At 41.6% G+C, this 15,425-nt stretch overlaps 3 protein-coding genes across 8 annotated transcripts in view; 1 reads left to right on the top strand and 2 right to left on the bottom strand.

Annotated features, from left to right (window-relative positions):
* dnm3a (dynamin 3a) overlaps positions 1-4,837 on the bottom strand; it is a 45,690-nt gene extending 40,853 nt beyond the window's left edge. For all 6 annotated transcript variants that reach the window (XM_048251514.1, XM_048251511.1, XM_048251513.1 and 3 more), the window contains exons 1-2: positions 4,544-4,837; positions 3,978-4,166 (exon numbers count right to left, since the gene is read on the bottom strand). In XM_048251514.1, coding sequence (XP_048107471.1) covers positions 3,978-4,138 — 161 coding nt within the window. In that variant the 5' untranslated portion in view covers positions 4,139-4,166; positions 4,544-4,837. The remainder of the gene's footprint in view (positions 1-3,977; positions 4,167-4,543) is intronic.
* A 631-nt stretch (positions 4,838-5,468) lies between these two features.
* Positions 5,469-9,934, bottom strand: mettl13 (methyltransferase 13, eEF1A lysine and N-terminal methyltransferase). The gene is made up of 8 exons (XM_048253582.1): positions 9,473-9,934; positions 8,618-9,368; positions 8,009-8,208; positions 7,731-7,920; positions 7,125-7,313; positions 6,803-7,015; positions 6,242-6,373; positions 5,469-5,990 (listed from the first exon to the last, which is right to left on the bottom strand). Exons 1-8 carry the CDS (start codon positions 9,623-9,625, stop codon positions 5,701-5,703), a joined length of 2,118 nt encoding a protein of 705 aa, XP_048109539.1. The 5' UTR covers positions 9,626-9,934; the 3' UTR covers positions 5,469-5,700.
* Positions 9,935-10,016: 82 nt separating this feature from the next.
* On the top strand, positions 10,017-15,084 carry itpa (inosine triphosphatase (nucleoside triphosphate pyrophosphatase)). Its single transcript, XM_048253583.1, has 8 exons — positions 10,017-10,120; positions 10,613-10,670; positions 10,761-10,825; positions 10,924-10,997; positions 12,524-12,555; positions 12,674-12,786; positions 13,440-13,516; positions 14,759-15,084. Exons 1-8 carry the CDS (start codon positions 10,058-10,060, stop codon positions 14,886-14,888), a joined length of 612 nt encoding a protein of 203 aa, XP_048109540.1. The 5' UTR covers positions 10,017-10,057; the 3' UTR covers positions 14,889-15,084.
* Positions 15,085-15,425: the final 341 nt, after the last annotated feature.

Genomic DNA, 15,425 nt, shown 5'->3' with positions numbered 1-15,425 from the left:
ACACAGCAGTTATGCGTGACTAAACTCACAGAAAATGATACTTCAGATCAAACATGAGTCTCACACAAATGACTTCCACTACAGCATCGGCAGTATTTCCTGCGATGCAGCTGGTGGAGCAGCCTTGGCAATACAATAGGGCGGGTTCCCATGTGTATGGTTTTGTCACTGTGTTTCCCTCAATGTCTCAGGATGTTTTCAGTTACATTCTCGGCGTGTTCCTGTAATCATGCGTTAGCTTTGAAACAGGGACAACATTATAGTTGAACCAAACATAACTCATACTCAAACCCATCCAATATTTTGACCAATAGGATACTTCTGCCTGGCAATGACATAGGCATGAGGCAAAAGACAACAGACTGCACTAAAGATATAGGTCTAAATGTTATGTTACTGATTGGATCATAAACCGCCACAGCAACAAAGCAACGAAGAGGAATGACTGAAGAACTTGTAGGAAATTGCTGGTATATTGTGGTGGGCTGCACCAAGGGCTTGTGGTTAGTAGGGTTGTGTAGGCATTTGTTTGCAAAGCCTATATACTAGTACCGCAACAACTTTCTGCATTAGCCTCAAAATGTATTTTGTATATTATTATTATTTTTTTCTCTATTATTGTGTTAAATATTTCAAATGTGAAGCACTTTGAGCTTATTAGTATTATTATTATTATTGTTATAAATGAAAAAAATAAAGAAATAGAAAAACATTGTATTAAATAAAATGCTGGTATGAGTAATGGGTATGAGTAATTATTGTTCTTAACTGTATTTTTGAAACACATATGTCCTGGACAGACCTAAATGAACCAGAATGTTCTTAATAGCCCAAAGCAGTATAGGTTGGGTGAATGAATTAAATCAAGCTGGTCCACTGAATGATACTCAGGCCTGGGCTACATCGGGTCTGCAACTGAAGCGTCAGTTCGCGGAGCATAACATTTTTTTTTAGAAGACTGATCTAATTTTTCAAACGTACATGCGGCTATTACATCTGGTGTAGACAGTTCCATTGATTATACTGGAAGCTAATTGTTGCAGCAGACGCTCTGGGAACGGAAGCTTCAGTTATGTACGTGCCTGGTGTGGCCTCCATGTCTGACTGCATTCTCACAATATTCAAATGGTTACTTGGGCTGCTTTTCGTGGTTAAAAAATATTCTCATAGTAGTTCACTTCTTTGGAAAAAAAAATATTCTTGCAAACAATTTAAATAACATATTACCCACCAACTCCTCACTCCAAAAATACCTTCCTTGTAAGTGCATGTTGTGTGTGATGTCTGTATGCTACTGAGACCTTGAATTTCCCCTTGGGGATCAATAAAGTATCTATCTATCTATCTGAATCTTAGGCTATGTGATGAAATCTCATCTCTGTTTTGATTTACAGTAGTGGGTTATGCAGGGTTTATTTACAGCAAATAGGCCAGTACTCAAGTCCCAATTCATCCATAATTCAGTCAGTGTCACTACCTAATCACACACAGATTGAAAGCAGCAAAAATTAACTGAGCAGCCAAAAATCCCTCCCAGCAAAGGATTGCACAAAACCAAATCCTGCCACCTGTAGACAGACAGCTTGACAGATGCAGTCTGTTGTTGTATCTATTTACCGGTACTCTGAATAAGTAGAAGTGAAATGCAAAATGACAAATGAGAAAAGTGTGGTTAAAGGCACCAGGCTTCTTGATTCATTTGGAGCAGACGGGAAGGCAAAGCAGAGTCTTTCCCAAGGGATGAACTATGCGCGTACATGCGTACTGACTGAAAAGGCCTGGTGGTGCTGCTTTTGAAATTCGGTTAAATGTCCATTTTTGGGCACATTTGTTATAGGTTTGTTGCCTGATGTCCATCAAGGGCTACAGATTAACTTGAAATGAAAAAATGAAAAAAACATCTACACTGCATAACCCAGTCAACATTGAGTGGACAAATAATACTATTAGTTAGTACTATAGTTTTTAGTTTTGTGAAACGTGTGCTTTGCCACCAAACTCTGTCATGACTTGGAGGGACACTGTAAAAACACCTCCTGTCTGCCTTTCTACCCCCACCCAGAGTTTTTGATAACAGCCCTAGCTCTGCTCTTTGTCACCATAGCACAGTCATTTCTGGAAGCCAGGAGCCACTTCAACAGTAACGTCACAAGACCTGAAGAGAATCCACCCGGCCCTTAACTGGTCAAGCGTCTTGACCACCAAATTTTGTTCACAGTTTAACTGTCCTTTAGTAAAGTGCACTTAAAGGAGAATTCCGGCCATTTTTCACAGCTAGATCTCCGTTTCTCGAAGTCACCGAGTACTGTCAGTATGAAAAAAAGTAAAACAATCAGTTCTACCAGCCAGGCAGCTACAGTGCTACACTCTGGGGACATGAACATGGGGGCTCATAAACATGAACCCAGAGTGTAGCACTGCAGCTGCCTTGAAGCTCTAGCTGTAGGCTGCAGCAACTTGAGCTAGGTAGAATCGATTGTTTTCGGTGTTTTTTACTACAACTTGCTGTCTACAATACAATTTACTTTCAAATTGTTATGAGGTGTATTTTTGGTAAGGGTAAACGCATTACAATTATTAAAGCATTGTAATTATTATTGTACATGGTCAGAGGTGGAAAGTAACGAAATACATTTACTCACATTACTGTATTGAGTAGTTTTGTGTATTTTGTATTTTTTAAGTAGTTTATAAAATCGGTATTTTAAATTTTACTTGATTACATTTTGAGTGAAGTATTGTACTTCGCTACATCAAAAATCCCATCCGTTACTTGAGTAAAAAAAAAAGTTAAGACTATCGAAAACAGAAAGGGAGAGAAAAAAAATTGCGCCCTAAACCACTAGCCTAGTGATAATGATCAACATGTAGCAAGCGCGTCAGAAGCACCGGTGCACTTTTCGGGGGGATAAAATCAGGTGTGATTTTGGCCCATTGTTCTAAACAGATTCCATGGGTCCCTCTTGTGAATCCTGATCTTGATGCAGTGATGTTTCTTCCACTTGCAGATAATGCAGCTACAGCGCTACACACTGGGAGCATGAACATGGCTGCCTTAGCTGCTGGCTGCAGCAACTCGAAATAGGACCAAAGTCCTTTTCAAACAAGTACCTCCACTCGGCGGCCATATTGCAACACTTCTTGGGCACTTATCGGCAGAAATGCGTGTGCGTAAGGCTTCACGACACCAATCTTGCTTCAGCAGCGAGATCACAACAGATGATTGGCACGATGTCTTGCAGCACACCATATGATTGGCTCAATGTATTTTACAACACACCACATGATTGGCTCAATGTATTCACATGTCAACGTTTTGCCGCGGAAGGGTTGTGATATTTGTAGACAACGTTACAAACTAACCCCATGCATTACTATGGAGGATTTTTTTAGTGCTGTATCTCCTCATTAGAAAGTCTCTGGTAAAACTGGTTATTCTGGTACCCCCCCCCCCAAAAAAAAGTAACTAAGTAACTTTTACTTAAAGTACATTTTAAATGAACTACTTTTTACTTTTACTTAAGTACATTTTCAGATTGTTTTTTTAACTTGTACTTGAATAATATTTCATCATTGGTACTTTTACTTGAGTACAATATTTTCATACTTTTTCCACCTCTGCACATGGTCTAATTTATCAGTAAAGTAACTAGCCTCATCTCAGCATAGGGTTCAACCTAGGCCCACATTTTAAATTTGTGTGACAACTAATAATAAACAACATGAGCAAACACACAGACACAGACACACACACCGATGGCAGAGGTGGATCAGGCATAACCTGTCATAGATTCTTGGCAATGGTTGGAATGGAACTGCTAACTTATGAAAGTACAGTCATGTGGAGGATGCCAGTTCACTTTGTGAGTTCACAGTGAGTATTTCTATTATGTTGTATTAATAACAACACATAAACCATGGGAATAAGACTGAAACAACCAGTGCAGATTTGATACATTTAACCTCCCTTTACCTACCTCCCAACAAAGTTTTCTAATACTGAGCTCTTTCCTGCACTCTGTCCGCCAACAACAGCGATTTGAGGGAGGTCCAGACTGCATGTTTGTCCAATGGCACTGAAAGCATCTTGCAACCGGTTGACTAGGGGGATGAGCTCCTCCATCCCCCGGTTACCCATGGTGACAGAGCTACAGGGATGCAGGTGACTGAAATTAAGAGCAGCGTCAAGTTCAAAGGAAGTTCAGTTCAGGTCTCCAATGATGCCATGTCAACACCATCTAACCTTTAATGTTACTTTTGATTTACAACGATGAGCATGGTTAATTCACTATTAAAAGATTCGTTCACTCATTAAAAAGGTATATTCTTAAAAATGCGTTGCCAATGCTTTTTCAACAAGTGGGTTCGTAGGTTAGCTGGCCAGTTAGCTTACTGTACATGCCTTTGAAGTTATTGTTAGCGATGGCCAGGCAATTATATTTTGAGGGGGGTCCCTCAGGGTGTACGAGAGCTAGCCAGTCACTCATTCAGTTAAAACATTGCTTGAAAAAGCTGACGTTATACAAAAACTGTTCCGTCTTACCTTTCTGGCTAACTTGAAACGAGAATGTCGAAATATCCGCTTTCATATCACTGCCACTCGGTACCCGAACGGTCCAGTTCAGGAAAAGTCTGCTCGCGCGTTTTGTCTACACTGGAACTTCAGGACTTTGACTTCGGCTAGTAGAACAGACAAATGAAAATGAAAAATAAATTCTTTCCTTGGCCATTTAAGACAATCAGCGTTAGCATTCGGCGAACTGGCAAGAGTCTTCTTGGGTTGATCCAACTTCACTGGGACAAACTCTTCAGTCGGGACGACGAGCCTTCGCGCACTGACAGCTAACGGTTATCTGCGCACGCGCGTAGTTCAACAACCCTAAGCAGCCACACCTCAGTTGGAAATGTGTCATATTTCTGGCTAAATTACAGTAAACAAATGTTCTATCATTGGCTACGATTCTAATCTGGGGGAGATGTTTTCCGCCATGAACATCTCAAATCATTGCATTCACAAATATGCAAACATGGTTTGTCAAAATAAGGTCAGGCAGATCTGACTCAGATCAAGATTGTGTCCCAGTCTGCCAGAAATTACTTTTTCCTTCTAAGTAACACCAAAGGTCAAGCCACAACCCTGAGGGGACAATGATCATGATCACGGTATAAAAAAAACGTTTTTTTTTTTTTATCCTCCATCCATCTTAACAAGGGATACCATCTTGCAAAAGTTGTTGTCCCCAGTTGAACCAAGTCTGTAAATGCCCACTTTCACACATGACCCAAACAGAGCTCCAAAACTAGCAATGTTCAGAAGCCATAAATAACAACTTGGAGCTTACTACTCGCTGTCCAAACATATTACCTATTGCAACCTCATCAAAGGAAACTTTTCTTTGTGATACATCAGCCATATCTCCATTATAACCAGTCAGACAATGAAATTAGTGCAACACTCAACCAGAAAAAAATCTTGAAAGTGCCTTTACTTTTTCAGTAATACTTAACAGGAAACAAAAAATGATCTTAGATGAAACAGAGAAGCTGGAAAGATTTTACTTAGTCTTTAATGCATTCATTCATTACCATCACACCACATTCATATTTTATCATCCAGAGACAATCTATATGACCATGATATATACCACGTCTTTTTCAACTTAAATTTTCACTCACACACTTCCATGATGATATCTGATGTTATGCTATCATGAGGTCCTCCAGCATTGCAGCAATATCAATGTGTGGGCTGCTGGGTCCTCCATCACTGTGTGCTCTCATCGCCCCCTGTAGGCTCTTAGCTGCCTTCTTCAGCTCTACCGGGACACCAGTGTCTTTGTCTTTGCCTGCCTCTCTCAGGCAGAAGAGCACATCATTCACCTCACCCTCAATTGGACGGGAAAACACCCGAGGGAAGACCTCCCGCAGAGTCCCCATCACCTTCTGTCGTAAGGACGTGTCTCGGCACACCAGATTCAACATGAACACCCCTGAGATGGAGTGAATGCAGAAAAAAAGGAACTAGAAGTGAGAATTTGTAGACAAGGTACAATGGAGAGAATGAGTATTTTTTTAAACTACTGATGAGTTACTAGAGTTTCAGTAACTCTAAACTAAAACTAAATGAGTATAGTAGACCTATTCAAATGGTGGTAAATTAAGCACTTCTATTTAGAGGAACTAGACATCAATACAACAGGCCTTTAAATGCAGAAGTCATGAGCAATAATACACATCAAACCTCGTGAACTTAGCAAGCGGAACACTTTTTCCAGTAGGGCCTTTTCTATAAAGGCAGGTGGAGGGCAGCTCATTCCAAGGCTGGGGTCTTTACTGTCAACGTCAAACATGATGACGTCATAAGAATGTCCGCCTATAAATAGAGCAGAGTTGTAATGTCAGAGGAAGTAAAATAAGGGAGAGATATTTTTACAGCAAGATACATCCAACAAAATTGTAACAGTGCTACAGACAGGGATAGCCAACAAAACTCATTATAGTTGCCTCCCTGACTCAGTCACTGTCATTCAATCTAACTACACACCCATGAAGACATGTTGCCCATTTTTTTCTATTTACCCCACTCTTTTCTCAATCCTTCTCTCTTTTTTAAAGTACGTTTGTGGGCTTTTTGCCTTCATTGAAATAGGACCGTGAAAAGAGTGATAGGAAGCGATTGGGACAGATAGAGATAGAGATCGGGATAGGGTGGGATCGAGTGGGATCAGGTGGGATTGAGTGGGATCGGGTGGGATCGGGAAATGACTTGGATCTGCCTTGAACCCCCCATTCCTTCTCTTACCCTGGCTTTCCAGAGAGGCAATATGGGCCAGCCCATCATCCAGAGTGACTTTCAGTCTGTCGCTTGGCTGGAACTCGAACCAGGTTTTAGCCAGATCAAGTACTGCAGGGTCCAACTCCACCACATACACTTGGGACGATGGGACAAAGTCATGCACAAACTGGGCCAGTCCCCCTCCTCCCAGTCCAACCAGCAACACAGATATGGGTTGATCTGTAGAAATATGATCGATTGTTAACCACATATTGGTAGGAGCACACATCTTAAACACACAGCCACAACTAGAGAAACTGTTTTGACAGCAAAACGACCAATATCATACCTTTGTTGGCACTTGTGTTCAACCCTAACAAGGCCAAACCTGCGACCATGACTTCGTGATGAGTGCAGCACAGGACACTGTGATCTACAGGTGGGGGACTGGTAGGATCAGAACCCGAAGCACTGGGAGGGGCTTGTGAAGCTGCAGGATTTGGTTTCCTCTTATTCTTCTTCTTGCGCGCTGCAGACGCTGGAACAAAAGAGAGCATCATGGGAAGTTTGGTGTGCACACATTGGAGAAATAGGACTGAGGTATGCTATTATTAGTGATCTAGCTATGTGTCTGCTCACATGGCCTTAAGCTTTGTAGCATAGGGCAGTACAGGAAAAGAGCATAATTAAGTATGTATGTGTGTATAAATCAAACAGCACTGTGTAAATGTACAGAGGAATCCTTTATAAAATTGTGATACTGTGTCATAAATAGCAATACATGTTATACAACGATTTTACATGTTGACAATTATAGCCAGCCACTTTAACATGTCTAAGCCAACATACACTCACAATGTAAATGACCCCGATGACCCTTCACGTTCATGCCTACCATCAGGCCCTCATGATCCCTGCAGTGCAGAAAAGTGGTCTTTTTATGATCCCATCTCACCTTTTGCCGGTGTGCGGAGGCGACTTTCAGACTGGACCAGCTGATCATTCTTCAGGAAGATCAGTCGGCGGTAGAGATTGCCGTCCTCTCCTCTGACGTCTTCCACAGAGTACTCCCCCGTGAGCTCACTGAGCCCCTTACCCACTACTTTACGCCAGCCCACATCCCCTCCGACAGACAGAAAGGGCACCTATGCAGCAATGAGGATATACTGTATTAGTTAGCCATGGTGACTAACTACAAGTGTTGCACTGTGCGTGTCACATGGCAATCTCTACCTGCTGATTGGCTGGCATCCCTGGAGGAGCGAGTTCCATCACCATTGGTGAGAGCTCTGCTTGAATGGCCTGCATGTCCTGATACTCTTGGTCTCGGTGCATAGACACAACAACTAGGCGTCTGAAATTGGCACTGGCCGCTAACTGCGCACGGCCCTCAGCAGATCCATAGAGCCAATCAGACTCACGACCTTGTGGCACTGTGGATTAATTTCAGGATATATTTGTCAAGAGATATAGCAATTTGACAGCCCGCAGAGGAGTTACAACACATTGAGAACATGAACCCAGACAATCAGTACTGTGCTGTGCAGACATACACCATGGTTTATGTTGCCATAAATATATAAAACAAATATATTGTTAATAACATATAACATAACATAATAACATGACATAGCATGAAAAATAAATGAAAAACATTACAAAAAGAACATTACAAAAAGAAATTACAAAAATTCAGCATAGTCTCCCAGACAAGAAGAACATGCTGACAGCTGACCATTTAGCTGGAATGTTCCGTTTTTTTGTTTGTTTGTTTGTTTTTGCAAGCATTGAGAGCTGTACATTAGTTGTACAATGTTTAGCTTTGCAGACAGAAACTCTTACCTATGAAGATTGCGAAATGATTGAGACGTGGCACTTTGGCACTGGGTGGGCTGTCCTGCACTGTGAGGGTGTACCGAGGCAATCCTGTGGCTGAGTGGCACAACGTGAGAGAGGGGCTGCTGGCTGAGTCTGTGCCTCCACGGAGCTTCTGCTGTAAGAGGGCATAAGCCTGCCTCTCTTTTACCGCAGCCAGAAGGTCAGGCACAGTTGACAGTCTTTTCGGGGCACCATCTTCCCCCAAGCACATCTCCAGCACCAGAAAAGGGGGTGGCTGCCGAAACTTGGTGCAGACAAGAACAAAGACTGGCAGAGCAAATGTGGAGTCAGAATCGGAGTCCTGGTCATCCTCCTTGGCCAGGCAGTGAAGCCTTATGGCCCAGCCTGCACTGGAGAAGTGATCCACAGCTAGACGCACCACATGCTCCTGAGCCAGAGTAATGCAGACATACCGCCCCCCAACGGCCAGCACTCTACTAATCTCTGTCAGCATCCTCTTGGCCAGTGCACCCTCTTCTTCGGAGGCCATGGCATCGAAGGTACTTTTATCTAATGCCACCTGATAGCTGCCATCCTCAAAACCTGTCTGAGTGGCGTCTATTAGTTGGAAAGTCAAGCCTGGCCGGCGTTCAGCATTACGCTGGTTCATGTGTGACACTACCGTCTCGCTGATGTCAATGTTGGTGAGCTGCCGATAGCCCACATCATAGAGTTGTTCGCTCAACTCCGAGTTACCACAACCCACTACTAGTACCTGTATTGGAACAACACGGGATTACACAACAAATACATGCCAAGGATAAAAACCTTTACATTTGCCATGCAATTTAGGAAGTTACCGATGTTTAAATATTTTACCTGATCACGAGGTTTGATGTATTTGTGCAGCACTCCACAGAGAGAATGATAGTCGCCATACCATTCGAATGCCTTCTCTCCACGTTTACGAAAAAAACGCTCCCAGTAGTCCGCCGAGCTAAGCTCTTCTGCAGTGCGGGGCAATAAACTCATCCTTTCAACTTGTCCTCAAACTACTCTCTAATGAAATATAGGTAGCATGAAGAAAAATGCCATCAAGTGCTCTTGTTGGATATCAGCTACAGTAAACAACAGTCGCTGCACAGCAAGTTAATCAACTTTGGCAGCAACTTGATATTTTTTCTAACCGTTTTCCCTTGCGTATTTTCATAACAAAATGAATGATTTTTTTCTTAAGAATTAGCCTAGTTAATTAGTTCGGACAGTTGTCGTTTAGCCTTGCTGTCAGTGTCCACCGATCCAACCACATGGATAGATGGCACGGCATGCATGGACGGCATGTCTACACAACCCGGACTCATTTCTTAGCGGTACATACACAGCAGGCTCTGATTGGTCAGTTTTGTCGATCAAGGAACCGGATGTATTTATCTTCCGGGCATTTCTTTCCTCCAAGTTGCAAGCATGGCAGTGCCGGTTGGAAGATCAGTTGTTTTTGTTACTGGAAATGCCAAAAAACTAGAGGAGGTAAGAATTGCATTCGTCTGCTCGCTTGTTATACGACTGGTTACTGTTCAGTGACATACCTTTGAAGTTTGTAAGCCCCAGTGCCCAGTGGAATAACACTGTGCGGTTATAACATTCAATGACATGCGAGTAGGCTATTCTATAAGTATAAGTATATATACTTTTTTGATCCCGTGAGGGAAATTTGCTCTCTGCATTTAACCCAATCGGTGAATTAGTGAAACACAAACAGCACACAGTGAACAACACACAGTGAGGTGAAGCACACACTAATGCCGGCGCAGTGAGCTGCCTGCTTCAACGGCGGCGCTCGGGGAGCAGTGAGGGGTTAGGTGCCTTGCTCAAGGGCACTTCAGCCGCGGCCCACTGTTGGTGCCGTGCTCGGCAACCCTCCGGTTACAAGTCCAGAGTGCTAACCAGTGGGCCACGGCTGCCCAAATTTGGGCAGACATGATTAAGTGTTAGATGTTCCTGTGATGTCCCTTTGAACAGGTTATCCAGATTCTTGGAGACAAGTTCCCTTATAAACTGATCTCGAAAAAGATTGACCGTGAGTGGCTGCTGTATGATCATGACATTATTGAAATTGTACAGTACTTTTAGTTATAAATGGGTAATTCTAACATGAGCTCATTTTTAGTACCAGAATATCAAGGAGAGCCGGATGACATCTCCATTCAGAAATGTAAAGAGGCAGCTAAACTAGTAAGTAAAACGTGCCAAAACTGTTTTATGTGTGTAGCCTTGAACCGAAGATACAAAAACAACAACAGATCCATTTTCACCACTGTATTTTTCTACAGGTTGATGGACCAGTCATTGTAGAGGATACCTGTCTATGTTTTAAAGCTCTTGGTGGTCTGCCTGGGCCTTATATGTGAGTTTGTTTGTTTGTTTGTTTGTTTGTTTGTTTGTTTATTTTTATTTATTTATTTATTTATTTATTATTATGCATGCACATGAAGACAAACGCACATGCATACACACAGGCATGCACATGCATGCACGCACAAACACACACATAAACACACATACACATGCACACAAACACACACACAGGCATGCACATGCATGCACGCACAAACACACACATAAACACACATACACATGCACACAAACACACACACACGCACGCACATGCATACACACACAGGTACGCACACATGCACATGCTCACATGCACAAACACACACATGCACACATACACATGCACACAAACACACACACACGCACGCACATGCATACACACACAGGTACGCACACATGCACATGCTCACATGCACAAACACACACATGCACACACACATAAAAACACACACACATAAAAACACACACATACAGCCAAGCAGGCACACACACGCACATACATACACACACAGTACACATGCGCGCAAACACGCACACACACACGTCACGCACACATGCACATGCTCGCACGCACACACACACACACATGCAGACACACACACATAAACACACACACACACACATAAAAACACACATACAGCCAAGCAGACGCACACACACACACACACACACACACACAGTACACATGCACGCAAACACACGCACATGCATACACACAGGCACGCACACATGCACATTCATGCACGCACAAACATACACACACACAGTACACATGCACATTCATGCACGCACAAACATACACACACACAGTACACATGCACATTCATGCACGCACAAACATACACACACACAGTACACATGCACACAAACCCGCACGCACGCACATGCATACACACACAGATACGCACACATGCTCACACGCACAAACACACACCCCATTTTCCCCACACACACACTCACAAGTGAACACACACACACAGAACACACATATACACAAAAGCAAACGCACACACTCATTTACATACACAAAATTTGCAAGGGTAGGGGATAGCCTGACAGCATCATACTCAATTCTTTTTTTTTTTTTTTTAAGTATATATTTTTGGGCTTTTTGCCTTTATTTGTACAGGACAGTGAAGAGTGAGACAGGAAGTAGGCGGGAGAGAGAGATTGGGTGGGACCAGGATATGACCGCAGGTCGGATTCGAACCTGGGTCACCGTGGGCACTTGGACCCGTATGTGGTATGAGCGCTGTAACCTGTTGGGCCACAGCGCCCCCAGCATCATACTCAATTCCAGACTTCCCGACCTCAAATGTTGTGGGCGGGGCTAAATTTGGCCGACTAGGATGGAGTAGGAGATGGAGATGGAGATGGAGACAAATTGATAAGTGTGATTCATTTTTGTGGAGAGAATGTGCAGGACTGAGCGGTGGTCATATTTTGTACCGCTTTGCGGTACATTTAGTTATTATCAGAAAGCCATTATTGGTGCCTTTCCCCTTGAAACATTTTCTGTTTGTTTTTCTTGTGTAGAAAATGGTTCCTGGATAAGCTGAAGCCAGAAGGTTAGTAAGTTTATTACTCTTACATAGTCCTGAAACATGACTGTAATGTAACATAATTATTTTTAAACCATCATTTTGACTTGACCCAACCTCTGTTCTCTTTTTCCATTATGCTCAGGACTGAACAAACTCTTGGCAGGTTTTGAGGATAAATCTGCATGGGCTCTTTGCACGTTTGCTTTTTGTGCTGGAAAAGACGAGCCTGTACAGTTATTTAGGGGGAAAACTGAGGTAAGTGTATTGCCATACTGTAGCCTACCATCAATCAATCTCACACACACATGGTTAGTTTCACCATCACCGTGTACTAGCTGATTATGTTTGATAACTATGTTATTATTAATGACTAGATTAAGCAGCACCTAGACAATTGGAAAAAGAGTACAAAACCAAAATACATTTTTTGATCCTTGAAACTATGTTTCACTTTAAAACTACACCACTTCAACAGATCATGTTAACAAAATGTTACTGTGGGGAGAAGACTGGATCACACAAGGACATTCTACAATGTGTTAAAATGTTGATGTCGAAGAAAGCACAGAATTATGATAATTTTAGTAGAAATAGAAGGTATTTGAATTTAGGCCAAATTGAGTCAAACATAAGATTAGTAATTTAGCTAACCTAGTTGAACTTGTTTAGCAGAGGAAATACTTCAGATATGCATCAAATTAAGTAACAGCCTAGCCTACTAACAACATTTTCAGATACAATTTAAACATCATAACAACTGATTAACCACTAAAGTTTTCTATCAACAAATGTCATAGTTCAAGAGGGTTTCATTGTTATGCCTTGTGAAACAAAGCACTTTGCCTGATTTTAAAATTACCCACATACACGTATCCTGCATGATTACTTAAACAGACTTTGTGTTACAGGGGCGCATTGTTGAGCCCAGAGGACCCCGAGATTTTGGATGGGACCCTTGTTTCCAACCAGATGGCTTTGACAAGACGTGAGTGTGTGCTTTGTCAACCACAGTGATTGTGTCCCGAATATATGGCCACTAGAGGGCAGTATATCTTCAGAATGATAAGAGTTGGCTCTGAGAATTATGATTTGTAGCAACATTGTATTAATACATTCCATTTGTTGCATGATTCATAGTACTGTGGTACGGGTACCACTGGTGGTACGCGGACTTTAGTGGTACTTTAGGAGTCTCCGAGATGACGAAATGATCACTTCAAATTTTATCAAAATATATATAATGCAAAATCCTTAACCATGCTGAAGTTAAATATAAACGGTGTTTTGTCTTATTTGAAAAAAAAAAAAAAAAACACGCAAAACAGTATGTACACTGTAAAATATGTAGTGAAATGGTCCTATACTTCTGTATTTTAATGCCGGTCATAATGGTGGTACTTTAGCCAGTTGTTTTCTGAGGTGGTACTCATTGTGAAAAGTTTGAGAACCACTGGCATAGTAGTTTATCAGTGCACTTGCTCACAGTCTCACAGTTTATCAGTAATACATTTATCAGTGTACACAAGTATACAGGCTGTAATCATAGGTATGATACTGTATAATGATGGAAAATAATAAATAGTTAAGGCTAACAAAAAATGTTTTACGATTTACTAAATGTGGCTTCCCTGAGGCAAAAGAATGTTAAAGTACCAAACATCTGTATCCTCTGAACTCTCTCCTCTTGAGATTTCCATTCTCCCTCATACCCAAGACCATCTACTTCAGTCTAGTATTTAATGCCCAGGGAGAACCAAAAATGAACGCCTTTAAACTTCTGAGACATGCATAATATTTTTCCCATTCGGATTTGTAATGAAGGGTCATGAGCTGACCGGAGCGATATATGAAATGGCTGGGATTGTGTACATGCAAGTCTGCACCTAGAGTACCCTCCAGAATTATTGGCACCTCGGCTGAAGTTGACTGAAAAACAGTATAAAAAATAATTATTTATTGTAATCTCACAATGGAAAAAATAGGAAAAATCCAACCTTGAAGGGAAGCAAATTTATTTTGAGAAAAAGGAAAATCTCATAAAGAAATAAATATTTTTAAGAAAAACATGTTACTGCCATTATTGTTTATACTGTTTTTTTAGTCAACTTTAGCAGAGGTGCCAATAATTCTGGAGGGTACTGTATATTCACAATGATGTCATTATGTTTTTATTATGCAGAGCTTTAGTATCTACTGTATATTCACAATGATTCCATTATGGTTTTAGCTATGCGGAGCTTCCCAAAGAGGTGAAGAACACCATCTCTCATCGGTACCGGGCTCTGGCTGCCATGTCCGAACACTTCTCTCAGTTGAATGACACGCCTGATACCAAGAGGACAAAGCATGGGGACTGACCATAAGCCATTCACAAGCTAAAATAATTGTCATAACCATTGTTGCATACAGGAACATAGTTGTTTGACCAGAACACTAGTTGTTTGACCAGAACTGATTATGTTGAAAGCCATATACTGTAACTTTTTATATTAAAAAAAAGGACACTCTGTCGCTTGCCTGTTTTTAATAAATCCGTTTTCTTCACCCACTGAAGATTTGTTTTTTGTTTTGTTGTCATCAGGTACATAGTTGTGGTGGATAGAGCTGGTTCTTGATTACGATGAATTGTGTTTTTATATCATGTCGGGTAGCTGGACCCAGATCTGTTGCATTCTATCTAAATAGAGAATCTCGAGAATAACATCACTGCAAGATATCAAACTAGTTGTTTTTGGATGTCCATGGATAATCATCCATAACGGATGGCATAGTATATAAACAAAGTGTGTTTAAAAGGCCATTGAAAATCTGCATGGCAGTGAAAGTGACTATCTGGATGACTGGAAATAACATTATATGTGGCTTTTTCCACATGGCGTTTAGTCATTAAGGAA

Source organism: Alosa alosa, chromosome 9 (genome assembly GCF_017589495.1).
Source record: "Alosa alosa isolate M-15738 ecotype Scorff River chromosome 9, AALO_Geno_1.1, whole genome shotgun sequence".
NCBI classification, from domain to species: domain Eukaryota; kingdom Metazoa; phylum Chordata; class Actinopteri; order Clupeiformes; family Clupeidae; genus Alosa; species Alosa alosa.
Note: the sequence above shows the minus strand (reverse complement) of the source record. Positions and strands in the feature narration are given on the sequence as shown.

Bases quoted from the DNA above. Each gene is read 5' to 3' on its own strand.
- mettl13 (XM_048253582.1), bottom strand. From the start codon at position 9,625: ATGAGTTTATTGCCCCGCACTGCAGAAGAGCTTAGCTCGGCGGACTAC. The intron at 8,209-8,617 runs GTAAGAGTTTCT...ATTAATCCACAG, and splicing joins TCATTTCGCAATCTTCATAG to TGCCACAAGGTCGTGAGTCT. The intron at 5,991-6,241 runs GTTTGATGTGTA...ACTCCATCTCAG, and splicing joins CCGCTTGCTAAGTTCACGAG to GGGTGTTCATGTTGAATCTG.
- itpa (XM_048253583.1), top strand. From the start codon at position 10,058: ATGGCAGTGCCGGTTGGAAGATCAGTTGTTTTTGTTACTGGAAATGCC. The intron at 10,826-10,923 runs GTAAGTAAAACG...ATTTTTCTACAG, and splicing joins GTAAAGAGGCAGCTAAACTA to GTTGATGGACCAGTCATTGT. The intron at 10,998-12,523 runs GTGAGTTTGTTT...TTTCTTGTGTAG, and splicing joins GGTCTGCCTGGGCCTTATAT to AAAATGGTTCCTGGATAAGC.